Genomic DNA, 21,683 nt, shown 5'->3' with positions numbered 1-21,683 from the left:
AAAGAAGGAGGCAGGGTTGGAAAACACTACCTAAGATGGTTGAGGGCTCTAAGACGCACTCAAAAGGAGGCAGGGTTGGAAAACACACTACCTAAGGTGGTTGATGGCTCTAAGGCGCACTAAGAAGGAGGCAGGGTTGGAAAACACACTACCTAAGGTGGTTGATGGCTCTAAGGCGCACTAAAGAAGGAGGCATGGTTGGAAAACACACTACCTAAGGTGGTTGATGGCTCTAAGGCGCACTAAAAAGGAAGCAGATAGGGCTAGAAAGTATACTATCTGAATGATGAGGGCTCAATGCCCTGCTCAAAAAGGAGGTGATGGTAAGACACCGATATGTCGAGGATGCATCGTGATCAATATGCATGTATACTTACCTGAGAAATATAGGTCCCCTCTTCTTCATGGTGCCTTTCTTTTCTCAAGAGTTGGAGTGTCTGATAGTAAGCTTTGATGTCACTTTTCGCTCTTGCTTACTCGAGTCACATCTTGTGATCTTGACCCTCGGGCAGGATATGACATCAACATACATCTTATCCCTCAGACCTTTATCTGAAGAGATTTCCAGCTTAACCCAACATTTCCTATTTTCTTAGAAGGGGAATCATGGAGCCAACCCTATGTGTTTTGGTGAATTGCTCTCCAGCTTGATCATGCCCACAAGTGTTTAAATAAGGTTTGGGGATGAGGCTATGTGAAGGAAGATTTGGTTATTTACAAGGAGTTGTTTTCATGTAGAATTTTTGGAATTTCAAAGCTATTCCAGACGCAAAAATCATTTTGACATTGATTCAAAGCAAACTCATTCTGAAGAAATTCAAGTGATTCCTATGGAGAGTTTTTCAGATATGATGAAAACTTTTGTTTCGATTTTGGTGAAAATGTGAAGAACACGAAGTGACATCGGGTTGGTCACAAAAGGTTGAAATTTCAATTTGAGGGTTAATGAGAACCGTTTTTCAAAGCATTCTTTTTATTTGCATGAATAATGATTTTGTTTTGCATGAGAAAACACTGCCTACCGATCCAGATTGCTTGCCTTTGATCAGAAAGGGCTTGATTAGGCACGTAATGTAGGCTTGGGCTCTTGGCTATGAAAAGATGGTATTTAGACTCAAAAGGTGTTTAAGGGACTTTGAGACTAAGGATCACTAGTGCTTATATCCCAAACTTTTTTGTTCATACATTTCTAGACCCTGGATTTGATTTGTAAAATGGTCCACGGATTTGATTTGTAAAATGGTCCACGGTGCCCCCCAATGCTGGGCTTGGGCTCTTTCTCATTTTTTTGTTTTCTTCATTTGGTCTTGAGCATCATTGCATTGACTCTCTTTTTTTGTTTTTGCTCAAAAATTTTGAATCCTTTGGATTTTTCTTCATGCCCCCCAGCTTTGTATGGGCACTTTCAATCGTTGAGGTTTTTCATGCCCCCCAGTATTGTTTGGGCACTTTCAATCATTAAGGATTTTTGGCACTTGCCCCCCAGTGTAGGGTGATCCTAGTCAAGGTTATTTCAAGAAAAATGCATTAAGCTCAAAAGGGGACTGCAAAGGATATATTTCAGCCTTGTGAAAGGATTATCAAAGATGGCCTTTCTTCATCTCAAATGCATGCATTTAGGATCGATAAGCCTTGCTTTCATGCGAGTATGCAGAGTGATTTCTCATTATTCATGCAAATAAAACTCAGCTTTAGAGTCACTTCATGGTGCTTGGGTTGTCTTTCGGGTTTTTTTTTTCGAGTGTCAGGATGTCATCTGAATTCTCAGAACTTATTTGTTTGAACAAACATCAATTTGACTCTAGTTTTGTACTAACACTTTGAATTCCCAAAAATCTTTATTGAAACACGAGATCATGCATAAAATTTTTTAGGGGGGAATACACTAAAGAAATCTTGGCCAAACTTCAATTTTATTGATTGATATAGGTAAGTACATCAGGCATAGTACTTCTTTACAACATCTGAGTTTACAGGCCTTGGTAGATCCCTTCCATCCATATTGGTCAGAATTAAAGCCCCTCCAGAAAAGGCCTTTTTCACCACATATGGCCCTTCGTAGTTTGGTGCCCACTTACTTTGATCTTCTCCTGACGCTAGTGAGATCTTCCTTAACACCAGATCTCCTTCCTCGAACACCCTTGGTTTGACCTTCTTGTTGTAAGCTTTGGCTATTCTGCTTTGGTATAACTGGTGATGGCAAATAGCTGCTAGTCTTCTCTCATCGATCAAGTTTAGCTGCTCAAATCTTGACCTTGCCCATTCTGATTCGTCCAGTCCTGCATCCTTCAGGATCCGTAGTGATGGGATTTCTATTTCCAAGGGCACAACCGCCTCCATTCCATACACTAAAGAGTATGGGGTGGCATTTGTCGAAGTTCTAACAGTGGTACGGTACGCATGAAGTGCATATGGGAGCATCTCATGCCAATCTTTGTAGGTGATCACCATTTTCTGGATAATCTTCTTGAGATTCTTGTTAGCTGCTTCGACTGCCCCATTCATCTTTGGTCTATAAGGGGAAGAGTTGAGGTGCTTAATCTTCCATTTGGTGCACAATTCGTCAATCAGCTTCCCATTAAAGTTCTGGGCGTTGTCGGTTACCAATCTTGCCGGCAGACCATAACGACAGACCAAATCCTTTTCAATAAATCTCTTGACTGCTTTCTGTGTTACATGGGCATAAGAGCTGGCTTCTACCCATTTGGTGAAGTAGTCAATGGCCACCAAAATGAATCTATGCCCATTGCTTGCTTTGGGGTTGATTGGCCCTATGACATCCAAACCCCACATATCAAAAGGCCAAGGCGAGATCACATTGAACAGAGGTGCCGGAGGCGCATTTATCTTGTCGCCATATATTTGACACTTATGGCATTTTCTCACATAGTCTACACAATCTCTCTCCATGGTCAACCAGAAGTATCCAGCCCTTTGAATTTGTTTCGCCATTGTATGCCCATTAGCATGTGTAGCGCAGATCCCCTCATGGACTTCTTTTAATGCTTGTTCAATCTCATTTTCATTCAAACATCTGAGCAGAGTCCCATCAAATGACCTTTTATATAAGATTTCCCCATCCAAGTAAAAACCCATAGTCATTCTTCTCAAAGTCTTTTTATCTGTCTTGGAAATCCCTTCAGGATATTCTCGATGCTGGAGAAACTCTTTGATATCATTGTACCATGGTTTCCCATCTGGAGATTCTTCAATGAAGTAACAATGAGCTTGAAAGCTTCTGGCCTCGATATTTATTGGTTGTATCCTGCTTTTAGCATCAACTTGTGTCATCGAAGCTAAGGTTGCTAAGGCATCAGCAAACTGATTCTTATCTCTACTTACATGGGTGAATTTGATTTCTTCAAATTCATCGGCTAACTTCAAGAGATAACTTTGATACAACTTCAACTTCTCATCCTTGGTTTGCCATTCACCTTTGACTTGGCAGATGATTAGTAAGGAATCCCCAAAGACCTCGAGCTTATTGGCCTTAAGTTCTAGAGCAGCCTCCAGGCCAATGATGCAGGCTTCGTACTCGGCAGTGTTATTGGTACATTCAAACAGTAACCTTGTTGAAACGGGATACTGCTTATTTTCCGGGGAAATCACTACAGCTCCAGCTCCATTCCCCGATACATTTACTGCCCCATCAAAGTAGAGGGTCCACTGATCGTTTTCCCCATTTTCATCTTCGACTACTATCACATCTTCATCTGGGAGGTCAAAGTTTAGCGGCTCGTAGTTTTCCATGGCATGATCTGCGAGATGATCGGCAATTATGCTTCCTTTTACAGCTTTTCTTGTCATAAAGACAATGTCATATTCTGCCAACAACACTTGCCACCTTGCTATTCTACTTGACAGATAAGGCTTTTCACAAATATACTTGAGCGGATCTAATTTTGAAATCAACCAGGTTGTGTAGTATAGCATATACTGCCGGAGTCTTTTTGCACTCCAAACCAAGGCACAACACAACCTCTCAATTGTTGTATATCTCGACTCACAGTCATTGAATTTTTTACTCAAGTAGTAGATAGCTTGCTCTTTCCTTCCTGACTCATCATGTTGTCCCAACACGCAGCCCATAGCTGTTTCTGTTACTGTCAAGTACAGGATCAAAGGCCTCCCCGGTGTTGGCGGTACTAGTAATGGTGGGTTTTGCAAGTACCTCTTTATTTTATCAAAGGCTTCTTGACGATCGTCATCCCATACTCCAGGATTTTTCTTTCTTAGCAAACGAAAGATTGGTTCACAAGTCACCGTCAACTGGGATATAAATCGAGCTATGTAATTCAGGCGCCCGAGAAAACTTCGTACTTCCTTTTCTGTTCTAGGAGCAGGCATCTCCTGGATAGCTTTAGCTTTATCAGGATCAACTTCTATTCCTCGACCACTCACAATGAAGCCCAATAATTTTCCTGTCTTCACCCCGAATGAGCATTTTGCAGGGTTCAACTTTAGCTGGAATTTTCGAAGCCTTTCAAATAGTCTTCTTAACACTTGCACATGATCTTCCTCTTTCTTTGATTTTGCAAGTATGTCATCCACATAAACTTCCACTTCTTGGTGCATCAAATCGTGGAATAGGGTAACCATTGCTCTTTGATATGTGACTCCAGCATTCTTCAATCCAAATGGCATTACTTTGTAGCAAAACGTTCCCCATGGTGTGACAAAAGTGGTCTTCTCTTTATCTTCTTCAGCCATTCTAATTTGATTATAACCAGAGAATCCATCCATAAAAGAATATGTAGCATTTCTTGCAGCATTATCAACGAGAATGTCTATATGGGGCAAAGGAAAATCATCTTTTGGGCTCGCCTTGTTCAAATCTCTATAGTCCACACACACCCGAATCTTCCCATCCTTTTTTGGGACTACGACCACATTAGCCACCCATTGTGGATATTGGACTACATCTAGAAACCCTGCATCCCACTGTTTTCGTATCTCGGACTTTACCTTGAGTAACATGTCCGGGCGCATTCGTCTGGTTTTCTGCTTAATTGGCTTGCTCCCTTCGATTAAAGGAATCTTATGTACAACTATGTCAGTATCTAGACCAGGCATGTCGGCATAAGTCCAGGCAAAAACATCTACATACTCGCGTAATAGAGAGACTAGTCTATTTCTTTCTTCAGTTGTGACAAGAGTGCCAATCTTTAATTCCTTATTATCTTGTTCATCTCCGACGTTAATGACTTCTAGTTTCTCACTGGCCGGTTCCCAGGATTTTTCTGAATTTTCTACCAGCCTAGTAAATTCTTTTAGATCTTCCTCTTCCCATTCTTCATCATCCATTGCAATCATATTATCAAAGTTTGGCCAATTATTCTTAGTGCAATGATTTTGTAGATCGATGGAACTTTCAGAATTCCTGAAAGTGTAAGGCGTGCTCGTGTAAGAGTGATTCGTGAAAAGATAGAAAAAATGCAAACACGCGATTGGACACAAGAAAATGCATGATCTCATTAAAACAAAAGTGTTTGGTTAACATAGAAAATTCTTGCGGTATCATGAGCTAAAAATACCGACAAGATCAGCACAAGTCAAAACAAGGCAAACAAGTCCGAGCATTATCAAACAAGAACAATTACTTTTTAAACACAATAGGAGCAGGCTCCATCTTCCAGTTCTGGTACACCTCCCCTTCAGCCAATCTTCGCACGAAAAATCTGGCAGGAGGTTGATCAATGGTGTGAATGGAGAGATGTGGCAAAACCTCATCCTTTATCTCCAGATCCGCTTCCTCTATTCGTTTTTCTTCTTGGCTCTCCAAGGTATTGATGTGAAGATCCACTATGCCAGATCTAATCACTTCTGCAGCCCTTGGGAAAGACACTCGGAGTGGTGGGATGACAAATTCCTCTTCTTCTGGCTCTTTTCCTTCAATCCTCGCCATTCTTGCTTCTCTTTTAACCTGAGTGACCCGCTTGTAATCATCTTTCTTGGGCTTATATCCAAGCCCAAATCTTTGATTTGCACAGTTTGGCTTGATCAGGCTAGGCATTCTGGTCTCAAGATTACATTGATAAGGAGCCCCATTCTTTAAAAAGTACTTAGCAGCCATCTTTGCCGTTTCTGGGATTTTAGGCTTTCTTAGCACTGTTCCTTCAGGAACCCATTCTGCATTCACAATTTCAAAAGCATGAATATTCCCATCTCTACAATCTTCTGCTTCAATAAAAGGTATGGCCACATTTCTTATCATGGAAACTGTCTCTTCAGCCTTGACAGTTATAAGCATTCCGTTCATGATATACTTAAAACATTGGTGCAATGAAGAAGTCACTGCTCCAGCTGTATGAATCCATGGCCTTCCTAATAGTATGCTGTAAGATGGATGAATGTCCATTACTTGTAATGTTATCAAGAACATTTGTGGCCCCACATATAGCTCTACTTCTAGGGTCCCAATGATCGGTCTTGGCGAACCGTCATATGCTCTCGCCATCAAGGTGCTAGGCTTCATGTGTGACTCATCGACAAGCATTTCTTTCAACATATGCATTGGTAGGACGTTCAATGCAGAACCATTGTCAATGAGCACCTTTCCGATCAGAATATCCTTGCAACGCACCGTAATGTATAACGGCTTGTTGTGCCCAGTACCATCAGGACTCAATTCATCTTCAGTGAAGTATATATAATTTGAGGCCTGGATTCTTCCCACTAAATGTTCCATGGTTTCTTGATTGATGTCTTGAGGAACATATGCTTCATTCAGTACTTTTTGTAAAGCCTTTCTATGTGGCTCAGAGCTTAGAATCAGAGAAAATAACGATATTCTGGCTGGTGTTTTCTTGAGCTGTTCAACAACACTATATTCACTGTGTTTCATCAGCTTTAGGAATTCGTTGGTTTCCTCTTCCGTGACAGGTTTGTTTATTTCTTCAGTTACATCAGCCCCTTCTTTTCCCTTAGCCTTTCTTTGTTTTTCCAACTCTTCTGGGGTGAAACATCTGCCACTACGGGTCAAACCCCCAATTTCTGCTTGAAAGATAGGCGGTTGTGGAGTGCTTTTGAAAGAGTACCCATAGTTGTGAGGTAAAGCACTATAGTTCCCTTTATGTTCCACTACTGGTTTGGACAAGACCAATCTGGGTGGCTTTCCGGTAGTGAATTGCACTCGACACACCTCTTTCTTTGATGCCTCCATCATGAACACCTCTTCATTTGTTGCTTTCTCAATTCGCAGCATCCCTCGACTCATCATTTGCATCACTTTTTTATGAAAGCCCTCGCAATGGCTGATCACGTGGCCTTTTTCATTATGAAGTTCACAACATTTCTCGCTACCCTCTTCATACCTTGCATCTATCATCATTTGGTAGATCCTATCCATTGATACCTTTAAGATTTTTGAGTGTCCCTCTTCTAACACGTTTACAAACCCACTACCCGAAGCATGATTGGGTAGAGGGTTTGCATTGACATTAGGGGCATCTTCAAATGCTATCCAGCCCGCTTTGATCAGTTGCAAAAGTTTTCTCTTGAAGGCATTGCAAGTATGGATGCTGTGTCCAGCTATACCGGCATGGTATTCGCAAGTGAGATCTGGTTTATACCAGCTGGGGTAAGGTGGTTGGAGGGGTATCAAAGGCACAGGGATTACTTGCCCAATACTTAGCAGCTTTTGGTACATCTCATTTAGGGGTAACGGTAACGGAGGCAATTGTTCTGAGGTTCTTCGGTAGTTTCTTTTGGGGAAACTTTCAGCTTGGTTTTTTACTTGGTGGCTTTGGGGTTCAAGTTTTCTGGCTGGACTTGGAAAGTTGAAGTTGGTGTTGGCAACTTGGGGTGAAGAGGATTGAGGGTTATATGTTTGGAAAGGGCCTTTCTTGCTTCTGTAACTACTTTCGACATGGTCGATCTCTCTCTTCTTCACTCCGAAACCTCTTTTCTCCACAGGTGCAGAGATTCTTCCACTCTTTACTCCTTGTTCTATTCGTTCAGCCACGGCCACAGAATCCGTGAATTGTTGGGCCGAACTACCCATCACGTGTTCATAGTATGGCGCTTTTAGTGTGTTAGCAAACAGAGCAACCATTTCCTTTTCCAAGAGAGGGGGGTGGACTTGTGCTGCCAAATCTCTCCATCTTTGAGCATACTCTCTTATGCTTTCTTTATCTCCTTTCTCCAAGTTAGACAAACTGGTTCTGTCAGGAGCAATATCCATGTTGTATTTATATTGCTTGATGAAAGCATCCACGAGGTCCTTCCATGTATGGATCCTAGTATTATCTAACCTCATATACCAACTCAATGCCGCTCCACTCAAGCTGTCTTGGAAGAAATGCATTAGTAGTTTTTCATCGTGAACTACTTCTGCCATTTTGTTGCAATAAGATTTGAGATGGGTAACAGGGCATTGAGTGCCGGTGTATTTGATAAATTCCGGAACTCGAAATTTCTTTGGTACCACCACATTAGGGACTAGACACATTTCTACAGCTCGCACAGGGTCATATAAGTCTATTCCCTCAATGGCCCTAATCCTGGCCTCTAGTGCTGCCATCTTGTCTTGATCAACATCCATAGATGGCTTAGTTTTATGGGACTCATTAACGAATGCATCCATGACAATTGGTACTGGTGTTGGTACAGGTGGTACGGGTGTTGGCGACTGCATGAAAACTGGATTGTGTTGGGGTTCCTGCGCATGTTCTCCCATTACCTCTTCAGGTTGGTTTGTTGGGAGAGGAGCAGGCCTAGTTGAAGGACCTTCACCCGAGGTATTCCTTAGTACTTGCTCAAGTAAGCCGGTGAGGCGAGCCACACTGTCCTTTAAAGAGTCCAACTCTTCTTGGAAATGAGCCTCACGGTAAGCACGTGCTTCATCTTCCATGTTCCTTGCTCGAAGTCGGGTGTGGTAAGTTCTTTGGGGACCTATATTTTGACCTGGCATATGCATGTGTGTTATAATGAATGAATGTATAAACATGAATGCAAATGCATGTATATGGATTTAAAGAGCTAATCCATGACTTCCTTCGCCAAATACAGGTAACATCCGATATCTGATACTCACAAAGAGGTTTTACCCAATTCCATTGATTGATTAAATTTCGTACACATTATGAAAGTTCCAAAAGTAGACATAGTACAAAGTGGTTCATACAAAGTGTCTTCATTCAAATGATATCCCTCTATTAGCCACAATCCTGATGAAAGAGGAAACTTCATTCAAATATTCCTCGTATCTATGGCGGTTGTTGGCAATCCTGGTAGCCTTTGCTCGTAGCTCATTTGCCTTTCTAGCCACCATGTCGATTAACCTGTCAGTTTGTTCAATCTTGTAATGGAACACGGTGTTATCTTGAAGCAATGTTCCATTGCTGGCGGCTAATGTTTCATTGTTTGTCTCCAAAATTCGAACCATCTTTTCCAACTGTTGAATCTGATTTCTGGCCCTTTGTAATTCTTCCTTCTCTATATCAAGCTCGGCTACCTTAGTGTTTAGTTGTGCATCAAAACTGATGATATAGTCTTGCCACTCCTCAAACTGCTCTTGCATTTCCTTTGCTTCTTCCTCTCGGGACTCAAGCTCGGCTTGTATCACAGATACTCGGTTTCTCATACCATTTATCTTATCCAGGTATCCCTTCACCTCTATCTCAGCTACCCTTCTTGCTTCTCTCTCATCTTCAGCCTGCATCTGATATCGAGTCCTTACCCTTTTTTCTTCTTCAATGGCGAGATCAGCCAATCTGTTCTTTTCTTTTCCAGCCTCCCATTTTAATTTATACTGGTCCCTTTCTTTCTTCAGAAAAGCTATTGTTTCTTTGTCGGCAGACTTTCTACTTTCCGAGGCCTTTTTTAGACTCGCCAATTCATGCTCCACCATTACAAGCTTTTTTACCAACTCGTCATTCTTTTTTACCAACTCGTCATTCTTGGCCTTCCCCTCATTCAGTTGCTGATTTGCTTCATGCTGGCTCTTCTTTAGCTTAACAATCTGCTCATCTCTTTCCTTCAACTGTTGATCCAGAGAGGCCTTCATCTCTTCTTCTTTCAAAAGTTGGTCTTCCAGGAATCTTTGATGATTTTTACTATTACCGAGCTCAATCCTCAGCTTATCCAACTCTTCTCGGAGGTCTTCCTCATTGTCGACCCTTTTTCTTTTCAGCTCCAACGTCACAGACGACTTATCTTGGGCTTTTCTTTGCTTTTTTGCTTTTTGAAGTATCTTAGATGAACTGCCCTTCCTCCATATTGAATATGCCGGGCTAACAGAGAACTCTTTTTTATGCTCTTCCTTAGAGACCAAAACAGGCTGCTTCCAGTCATTTCTGATGGCGTCTAACATATCCAAAGAGCTAGCTTCTTTAAACAGACCGGTATATTCGGCCACCGCCCAAGTTCTTGGCACGTGTTGTACTCCTCCAAACTGTCTAGCTACTAATGAGGGTGAGTAGCTGATATATCCAGTTAAGCCAATCAAAGGAACCCATGCCTTGTCGCCACAACTCATGAGGTAAGATGAACCACTTACCCAAGGAGCTTTCCATCTGAAATTAGTTTGGGGAAGTTCTCGGTATTTTTCTACCCATGCCTTTTCATCCAAATCATTCCATTCTTCAGCTAACATCAACTCAAGAGGCCTCATGTTAAACCACCAGAAATTATTGAAGACTTCTTTTGATGCTTCCAAATGGCTTACTATCCACATGAATAAGAGAGGGATACAGCATCGCATCGCCCCTTTCCCATGTAATCTGCAATGGTTTAGAGATAGGAAGGTTTCAGCTAAGATAGCTGAAGTAGGGTTATTCTTTACCTCTTCAAATTCGAGGAAGGCATTAGCAGCTTCAATGCTAATAATTCCGGCGGCTTCTGAAGGAAGCAGAACCAACCCAAAGATAGCAAAAGCAATTATCTGATATCTTTCTTCTCCTAACTTCCCTTCTTCCTTATCTGTCTTCAATTTACTCTCGATCATCTTCCACTTGAAACCTCCATTGGGTATCCTGTACCGATCAACTTGATCCAAATGTAGAAGTTTGGCAACTGCTGTAACTGTATTCTCAATTCTTTGTCTGAAGTATACTTTGTAGGGGCTATTAGGAAAACTTAAGATCTGAGCATACTCCTCAAGAGTAGGAGTCATATCAATATCCCCGAAGGTGAAACATCTGTAGCTTGGATCCCAGAAATGCATCAAGGCTTTGACCGCTGAAATCTGAACAGGCATTCTTATTAGATGAGCAATTCTTCCATACTTCTTCTCAAACAGATTCTCATCAATATATCCCAGAAGAGAGGCCAACTTCTTTATGGTGTCTACGGAATAATGCACTTTGGTTATGTGTGGTAATTCCTCAACCTTGGTTCTTGGGCAATCCCCTTCAATTACTTGTATCATCTCAGATCTTTCCCCATATTCCGAAAAGGTAAGGGAAGTCATGGTCTTAGCAAAAAAAAATCCTGTAAAGTTTAGAAAAAAAATCTAGGTTATTATATGAGGGATATGTTTTCTAGCTGGTCTCAAAAAGGTCTATGAACTGCCCAGTGACCACCTCACGTGAAGGCAGTATAGGGGTTTACAAGGGAAGGTTCGGGCACTATGTGTCCGCTATCACCAAGTAAACACTCAGCTCATAGTTGGATGTTTCACGAATCTGAACCCCGACTGAAAGTCATGGGGCAGACCGCTACTCCCCTCCTATCCTAGTGTTGGGTTATCTTGCAAGAATTTAAAATGCATGAACACATTATTTATGTATGAGCAAGAAATAAAAGTGCTGAAAGAGTGCATTTAAACAGACCAAAACAAATAATTAAACAAACAAACAAACAAAGCTTAGTCCGACCAAACAAGGCGTCCCCAGTGGAGTCGCCATTCTGTCGCACGTCAAAATCCGCGCGGCGTCCGCTGGCGATTATTTATTATTTGTGTTTTGCTTGGTTCTTTGGAGTCGCCACCTAGTATTATGGTCACTAGGAACCTATGGTCTGCGAGAGTCTGAGTAAGGGACTGGTTGTGCAAGGGGAAGACGCATCACCCCCAGTGCACCCTACCTAAGGTAAGCTGCATTGTTTGTTTGATTATTCTTTCTAGGTCGAAGTTCTATTGGTCTTTTCTAAGGTTCAAGGCAGATCTCCCTTCATGAGGGAGTCTCTACCTCATTGGGTTAAATCCTAACCATTCTAAAGTCTAAATTTTTAAAATTGCTTTTATTTACACCTTGTATCTTTAATACCCGAGAGTGTACTTTATCGTGTAATTTTACACCCCACAAATATTAAAGTCTACATTCGAATCCTAGAAAAAAAAGTTGAAATAAAAGTTTTTGACATTTTGGCCAAACCCTAACAGATGATCATAAACTAGTTATGATATCCATTTTTTGGATTTTTAAAACGTGAGAAAGATGCAATTTTTTTTATTTTTAAAAGAAAACATGCTTGGAAAATTCTTTAGGACTTGGCCGTATGCAATAAATTTTTTTTGAATATTTTTGAGAAAACCGGGCATTTTAATACCGGACTTGTATCTTATCATGTAAGTATACAACCCAATATTAAGCAAACTTGGTAGGAAAATATTTAAGAAAATCACAAATTTTTTGAAATGATTTTTTGAAATTTTTTTGAATTTTTTTTTGAATTTTTTTGATTTTTTTTTTTAATACATAATAATTAATTAAATTTATTAAATCTGTGGGCCGGTCCGGCCCAAACAGTTGGTCCGGTCCAGGACCCTTGGGTTGGGCCGGTCTCGGCCCAACAGGTCCCTCTCTCTTTTTTTCCGGGCTGGGCCAGAACCGGCCCGGCCCAAGCAAGTGGCTAATTAATTAGCCGCTGCATGCAGAAACGAATTCTGCATGCAGCCACGGTGAAAGGAAAAGGAAGGCGTAGCAGGGGAGGGGCGAGTTACCTGGCGTGGAGAGAGTCGGCGGCCTAGCTGGTGGTACACGGTGTAACTGAAGGTGGTGAGGCCGGCGGCTTGCACTGTTCACGGCTGGAAGAAGAAGGAGCAGATTCCTGCAGAGGAGAAGGAAAGCTCACGGCTGGAGCTGTTGGTGTGACTGGGGAAGGAGATGCTACTCTGGCTGCTGCTGGTAGGAGTGAAAGCTTCTGGGCAAGGTGGTGGCTGTTGGCTCTGCTGTCGCCGCTGCTGCTGTAGTACCGGTGGCAGAGGAGGAGATTTTACAGAGGAGAGAGAGAGAAAAGTGGTGCAACTGTCACGTGAGATGGTTTTGTGGCTACTGGAGGTGGGGATGATGGCGAGAAGCTAGGTGATGAAGGTGATGGTGGCTGAAGGCCACGGTGGAGAGAGAAAGCAGAAAAAATGATTGTTTGCAGAAAAATGGGTGCAGAAGGCTGGTTTTCGGCCAACTTTGAGCTCGTTTTTTTTCCTCTCCCTGAGCATGAAAATTGCTCCTATTTATAGGGCTGGAAAGAGGGCAATATTGTCTTCAATGGGGGAAAAATATCAGCCCTTGATTCGACCTGAGCGATCCAAACCGTTGGCTCAAAGTGGGCACCTCGAACTGCCAAATTTGCAGACTGCCCGAGGTGCACACTTTGGGCCAATAAACGAAGCCGTTTCAAACCTTTTCGACCCGACCGGACCATTCTCGAGGATAAAGGTGTTTCAGTTGGACATGTTGGTGCATGCTTTGTCGAATTTGGGGTACAAACGAGGCAGCAGACAAGGCTTGAAGTTGGCCACTCGGGCAGCTCAGTGGAGAAGAAGATGAACAGTACTAGGCGACGCGTCGCCTGGTCCTGCCCCTTTTTTTTTTTTTTTTTTTTTTTTTACGCATGAAACGGCGTCGTTTTTCACAAAACGCGCCGTTTCATTTAAATGAAAAACTGGCGCCAAAGTGCCAGATTTCACATCAATCCTTCATCTTGCGCGCGTTTTGTGTTTTGGTCCTTGGTTTCAAATTGCTTCAATTAAGTCCCTAATTGGCCCCAAAACTTCAATTTTCTTGCAATTTGACCCCTGATTTTGTCAATTAACTTGGTAAAAATTAAATTTGGTCTCTTAAAATTCCAATCTTCTCCATTAAGCCCAAATTAGGCTCCCAAACTTAAGTTTTCACCAATTAAGCCCCAAATAAAATTAATTTGACCCATTTAAAGTATAATTAAGTCCTTGCACTTAATTAAATCCTTCATTTGGACCTAAAATAATTCTTAAACATAATTAAAATTTAATTTGGCCTATGATTAAATCAAATTGGCCTATTAAAAATTTAATTATGTTATTGGACTTAATTTTTATGCAAATTTGTCCAATAATCATTTAATTTGACCTTGAATTTGCATTTTTTCCTCCGATTTTGGGCACAATGGGGCGCCGAAAGGCCTTGAATTTCCTCCGAAAATTGCAGATTGATTTTTGCCTATTTTGTCTATTTTTCTTGATCAGCTTTCTCCACATTGCCAGCTTTTATTTTATTTTTTTGATTTTTATTTTTTAAAAAAAGTGAATTTTGGGGAATCACCCAAAATTGGGTGATGACACCCCTTATGATTGATCATCATAATTTGAGATTTGGCTCTTCTGAAGTTAGCTATCAAATGGAAAAACCTGGTATTACGGTCCCCTAGCTTGCACCATAACTGTCTAGATCTCTGCCTCCACTTGCATTCAACTCTATTACTATAGGTCCATCTATCCCTTATAAGAGATTCAAGCTTCAGGTGATCTGAGGGACATAGAGAGTCAGCCTCCTGTTTTCTCTCTAGATCATCGATTTGGGAAAGCACAACCTGAAGCTTGTGCTCCTGATCACCAAAAGCATCTTTGTTCCATTGCCGAAGTTGAGCTGCTACAAAGCTAAGCTTCTTAATAAATCTGAAGCGTCCTGGGAGTGCAGTACACCCGTCAAACCAGAAGCCTCTAATAATGTTTTTGAAGTTAGGGAATTGAAGCCAACAGTCCAAAAATTTAAAAGGACGATAACCATTCTCTAGGAGGCAATCAGACACTAGCAGGGGGCAATGATCTGACATTTCTCGAGGTAGACGATGGAGCATTACATTGGAGAACTGAAGAAGAAAGGATTCATCAGAGAAAGCACGGTCTAGTTTGCTCATCAAGCGATTCCTAAACCAAGTGAAGTAACCTCCAACTAGTTGATACTCAATAAGCTGACAAGAATCTAGAAAATTCCTAAAAGTGGAAGATCCCCGGATATGAAGATAGCCACTGCTTCTATCGGTCTGATTTAAAGTCTCATTAAAATCTCCCACCATCAACCACGGAATAGGGAAGGCATGTCTGAGGATACACAAGTTATTCCAGAGGTCCCATTTTTCTGACAGAGAACAAGGGGCATAAACACCAACAACAGCACAGACAAAACCACTTTGCATATGCTGACCATACAGACCAATCCACCCGTAACCATATTCAACAGAAGAAACCTGAAATTTTGTATCATCCCAAAGAGCAATAATACCCCCTCTACTTCCTTCAGCCTCATTACAAGCCCAGTTAACATTACTATTGTTCCAAACACGAAAAATAAAAGAGTCTGTGCAAGTCTTAATTTTTGTTTCTAGAAGAAAACACAAAAGACATAAAATATTTTGATGTAAGATTAGGGATGAATAGAATTCCACTTTGTATATATTGAGTTGCGTCTAATTAATAAATAAAGATTCGCTGATTTTGTTTTCCAAAAAATTAGGTCTGATATTTTCTTAAATTTATATACTCTTAAACCTAGAGCGAAGCTAGGGAAGCATTTTGCTATACTTTCCTAGATTGACTTCTTTTGAGTTTTTGTGTGCATAGGTTTTTTTTTTTTTTTTTTTCTCGGAGCCCATATATCATTGGGCCTTTCATGTGAGTTGATTTAACCATACTATGATGGAACCATCAATACTAAACTTTAGATTTTCTATATTTTGATGGAGGTTACATGACTTACGTAATATTTAATTGTGCAAAGTCATTAGTGCTGCTCCATTGCATGGCGTAATTATTACTTTGCCTTGGTTTCCATCCAAGTTCCGATCGAAGACTTGGAGGTCAAGGACAGACATCAAAATGAAGAGTGGTTCTCCCTTGTTGATGCTGAAAGAGAAAGACCTTTTAGGACGACCAATCCCACAGCATCTAATTGAGTGCAAGAACCTTCAACCTCCATTAATTCTCCGTTGTTTGTCAGTTTTCTAGAAACTGTTCAATAAAGCTATTGGATAATTAAAAAAGACTTTTTGGGTCGTGAAAAACATATTATATATATGTGTGCAAAGTCATTGCTTGGCGTAATTATTACTTTGCCTTGGTTTCCATCCGTCTAGAAACAACAATTAATTAGTGGGACATTATTCTGCACAATTTTTTTTTTTACTTTTTTTTTTATTATTCATATTATGTTTCTGTTGCCTTTTTAATACTAACAATTATGTGCGCTCATGAACAAATTAGTCTTTCTTTGCTCCGATTAAATTAAAGGCACATCGGAGAATTAAGATCAAACTTAATTTCATTAATTAAGGCTTTATCTGAAAATTTGATTCTCTAACTTCATAGTCTATATATTGTCTGGATAGGTCATTTTATTTAATTAATATAGAAAGCTCATCCGATACATGGATGTCAACTATTTTCATAACAAAGTAGGAAATAACATGCTTTTAAAATTATTTTTCTCCTTAAAAAACCTATCCAGACACAATTGTGTTGGATAAACGGTTTTATTTTATATGATTTTTTTTTCAAAAATTTCTCTAGTTAATATTAAAACTTAAAAGAAAAAAAAGAAAAGAAAGTAACACCCGAGGAATAAACATTTCGAGCTTTCTTTGGAGTGAAAAAAAAAAAAAATCCCCCCCTGGTTTGCAACTATGAAATCTTCTAGCCTAATTAGTAGCGCTGAATCCTGGAGCTTAATTTACAACTTGATGTGTGCCTTTATTGTCTCCACACTCGCCATTTTTTAATTTTATTTAAAAAAAAAAAACACCAGAGTAGATAAGTAGATATGTTGAAGGATTGATAGGGGATCGAAAAAAGTATTTTCAAAACAAAATATTATGAAATTAAACATGATTAACACTTATCAAATGACTGTTTAATTAGTTTTAATAATACAAAGATCAATGAATTTTTTGCATAATAAGAAAAATTACCAGTTAACTAACAATACTGTAGTGTTCCCATTCGTGGTCTCGAGAGTGAGGAAATAAAACACATTCTTAATCATTGTTAAGAAGATAAAAAGAGGAGAGTACTTCAAAATCCTTCTTTCTTAAACAATTGTAGACAGAATCAAATACAGTTCCTTCACAAATGCAACGAACATCAGGTTAACACCAGCAAGAAGATAAGATGAATAGCCAACCAGATTTATATTATAATAATAATATTTGATAGCAGAGACCTATTGATAGAGGAACAGGGATCAAATGCCAAGAAAGGGTAGTGTTTCAAGAATATTGAGTCTGTCTGATCCATCTACACAGCCATTCAAGGAGAACAGGAAACAGGAAACTGATTTCAGACAATGGGAACTTTTGGATAATTAAAAAAAAAAAAAAGTTGATAGGAACTTTTGGATAATTAAAAAAGACTTTTTGGGTCGTGAAAAACGAGACATTATTTTGCTGCCGTAATTATTACTTTGCCTTGGTTTCCATCCGTCTAGAAACAACAATTTAGTGGGACATTTTTTTGCACAATTTTATTTTACTTAACTTTTTTATTTTTTATTATTCATATCATGTTTCTGTTTCATTTTTAATACTAAAAATGATGTTTTGTCAGGGAGCTTATTCTTTTTTGTATATTTTTCTATTTTGAATTTGATAGTTTCCAATCTTGTATATTTTTTATTTTTAATATATTTTTACATTCTAATAAATAAAAAAGACACATCGGAGAAGATCTAACTTAATTTCATTAATTAAGGCTTTATCTGAAAATTTTGATTCTCGAACTTCGTTGTCTATATATATCCATGTTTTCCATAAATTAATTATTATTGCCGCGTTTCCAATACTCACTCACTCTTGTATTTGAAATTTGGTACCCAAAGATTGTTAGCGTCTGCATCTTTTGGAAAAGATTTATCAATAAATGGATGTATCTAACCCTACATGATTGCTTCGATAGGTAAAAATAGCCATGATATCCTGTATGTTTTTGTAGTTTTAAAATATTTTTGAAAAAAATTAAATTTTTTTTTAAATTAATATTTTTTGGTGTTTTTATATTATTTTTATGTGCTGATATTAAAAATAATTTTTTTAAAAATAAAAATTATTATTTTAATATATTTCCAAATAAAAACACTTTAAAAAACAACCAACAACTGCAACCACAAAACAGTTGCAAAACCAAATATATCATTGTATATTAGGAAAGCCAAATTTTATAATATACACACACACATACAATTAATATTATTTTAAAAACATGGCATGGCATATGATCCACTTAAAAATATTTCTTACAATATAGAGATATCTAATGAAACATAAAATAAATTGCAAGGAAAACCAAACTTCAAAAATGCAATGATACCAAGAAAAACTAGGCATCCAGGGGTAGAAGTCTCCAAGAACAGTTGCCATCAGACGAGCTACAAAGGAAGTTATTATAATTAGCACGTACGTTCGTAGACATTCTTGTATGGAAATATTTGCAATTGAATAATTCAACCTGCAGTTCCATATTCAGAAACACTTACTGGGTTTCGAAGACTTGGAGGTAAAGGAGGAAAAGGACAGACCGAATGAAGATTGGTTTTCCCTTGTTGATGCTGAGAAAGAAAGATCTTTTAGGCCTACACTAACTTGGTAATCTTGAGGGCAAGAACCTTGAAACTCTAATCTTTGTCAGTTTAGGAGCCTGCTCTGTTTTCCGGTAATGGTTCAGTAATGTTAATCCTAAACATTCACTAAATATTTTCTTTAATTTGCAAGCTGAAATTCCTTCAAGTCTAACTTGTAAAATAATAGTCTGAGCGGTTCTACACCACCATGCATATTTAGGAAACTTCAGCGACAGACTCTTAGTTTTGCATTTTAGAATGAACAATCGCATGAAAAACAATTCTAGGCAAAATTCTCCGTAGTAAGAAAAATGAGAAAGATAAAATTGATGTCTGAAAAGGAATAATTCCCCATTCAATGTTTAATGCATTAATTATGCTCCCTTGATTCCATTTAGGACTCAACAGTTAGGAAATCAAATACTGTCATGTTCCTATACTTAGTCTCGTCAATGAAGACTTTTGGTTCATGTTATTAGCTACATGAAGAGTTTAGGGTTCTATTTCTCTCACCCTTAAAAGCTCGCCCGTCTCTCGTTTTCTCATCTCTTGGCCAGTCGCAACCTACCACGATGTTTATTTGTAACTTCGCTGTTTGACTACTTTCTGTTCTTGCCTGCCACGATGAGAAAAGTAAAATGGTTATGACATTTAATCTCTATAATTTTAATTGTATTTATGACTTAATTATATATTCTCGATCATTTGATTAATTAATCAACACTTGTCAAATGACTATATATATAATTATTATTTATATGATTAATTAATTTTCTTCATGATAAGAAACACCAATTAACTATGATGCAAATCAATACTGTGGTGTTCCCATTCCTAGTCTCGTCAATGAAGACTTTTGGATCATGAAAATATAGATATAATAGGCAAAGTCATTAGTGCTGCATTATTTTGCATACATATATATAATTTGTGGTCTTGCTGAATTTTGAGTCAAGAAAGTGTTTAGCAGTATGGTTGTAATTGTTTTTTAAAGTGTTTTTTACTTAAAAATATATTAAATAATATTTTTTTTTTAAAAAAAATTATTTTTAACATCAGTTCATCAAAATAATTTAAAAACACCAAAAAATATTAATTTAAAATAAAGAAAAAAATAAATAAAATTTAAATTTTTTTAAAAATATTTTTAAAACGCAAAAACAAACAGGTATACAAACTACTTTATTTTTTATTCATTATCCCTCACTCAATTTCTCATTTCCATTTTGTTTCCCTTGCACTTCAATCCATTAATTTAATCATCGCTCCAATTCAAACGTCGAGGAAAAGGCTGTTTTCTTTAAATATTATTTTGACCAAATTACAGCCGGTCATTATACGAAAACTAAAGTTCAATTATTGGAGCTTTTTTAGTTTTTTAACAAAGTTAAATAAATGGTAAAGTAATACAGTTAAAATAATAATTAAAAAACTAGAATATTTTCACAAATTACAGATGCTATTTGGGACTTATTTTGAATTTTTTTATTTTTAAGTCCTGAAAAAAAAACATGAGGTATTATTCATTATATTTTTGTTGCATTTTTAATACTAACTACTAACAATTTCAACTCTCAATTATGTGCTCATGAAAAAAATTAGTCCTTCATTGCTCAGACTCAAAAGTTGAGGAAAAGGCACATTCAGGTGTTTATGAAATTGTAATAATAATAATCGTTCAAAGTGTTTTTTTCTTAGAAATATATTAAAATAAAATTATTTTATTTTAAAAAAATTATTTTTGATATCATATGAAAAACATTAAAAAAATTATTTTAAACAAAAATAAAATTTTAAAAAATATGATTTACACCGTATTTTCAAACAAATCCAAAAAAAGTTCAATCGGTAGCTACACCTTGGAGAAGATGTAACTTAATTTCATTAATTAAGGTTTTATCTGAAGAATTGATTCTCTAACTTCATTTTCTTTATTTTCTTTATATATATATATATATATATATATATATATATATATATATATATATATATATATATATATAATTTCCATTAATTAATTAATATTGCCGCGTTTCCAAAACTCACTCACACTTGTTTTTTAAGTGTTTGTTTTTATGTTTTGATATACTTTTAAATTTTTTTTTAATTTTTTAATTTAAAAAAAATTAAATTGATAGTTTTTTAGATTTTTTATGATTTTAAAGTAAAAAAAATTAAAAAAATTCATTTTAATATATTTTTAATTAATTTTTTTTTTAAATAAAATACATTATACCGCAATACCTAACATAAGTTTAAGTCAACGAAGGGACCTAGCTACTTGATGAGTTGATGGTCTTGTATTTGAAATTTGGTCGGTCACCCAGCCAAGGAAACTTGTTTAATGCTTCTCCCAGTGATAAAGATCAAACATATATATACTAACAATACTAGTAGACAATATTTTAGCATTATATCAAAACAATATACCTTGATGACGGTAAATATGTAATTTTTTACATGTATGATTTTCAAATATATTTTTATGATATTTTTTATTTTATGTGCTCAAAATTTTCTATTTTTTACATAAAACTTATAAAAAATTTTATAAGTTTTTTCTTTAAAAAAATAGATTAAAAAATTATCTAAAAAGAATAATGATTTTGAAAAGATAAAAAAATCCACCATAAATAATAAAAAAATAATGATTTTGAAAATAAAGTAGATATAACCTTTCCAAAGTATGCCAATAATATTTTTTTATTTTTTAAAAATTATTTTTGAGATCAGCACATCAAAATGATTTGAAAACATCAAAAACATATTAATTCAAAGTAAAAACAAAATTTCAAATTTTTTCAGAAGCGTTTTGAAAAGCACTCCCAAACGCCCTCTAAATAAAAAAAAGTAATATTTTAAAAATAAAATAACAGGTTATTTTTAGTAAAAATAAAGAAATAAAGAAATATATTTAATATCCTGTAGGTAGGTAGG

The 21,683-nt window shown here is 37.4% G+C and overlaps 1 protein-coding gene across 1 annotated transcript; it reads right to left on the bottom strand.

Annotated features, from left to right (window-relative positions):
- Positions 1 to 1,753: 1,753 nt before the first annotated feature.
- LOC127905828 (uncharacterized) lies at positions 1,754 to 8,851 on the bottom strand. The gene is made up of 2 exons (XM_052456254.1): positions 5,601 to 8,851; positions 1,754 to 5,380 (listed from the first exon to the last, which is right to left on the bottom strand). The coding sequence occupies exons 1-2, from the start codon at positions 8,849 to 8,851 to the stop codon at positions 1,939 to 1,941; spliced, it is 6,693 nt and encodes a 2,230-aa protein (XP_052312214.1). The 3' UTR covers positions 1,754 to 1,938.
- Positions 8,852 to 21,683: the final 12,832 nt, after the last annotated feature.

This window comes from Populus trichocarpa, chromosome 10, assembly GCF_000002775.5.
Source record: "Populus trichocarpa isolate Nisqually-1 chromosome 10, P.trichocarpa_v4.1, whole genome shotgun sequence".
NCBI lineage: Eukaryota > Viridiplantae > Streptophyta > Magnoliopsida > Malpighiales > Salicaceae > Populus > Populus trichocarpa.
Note: the sequence above shows the minus strand (reverse complement) of the source record. Positions and strands in the feature narration are given on the sequence as shown.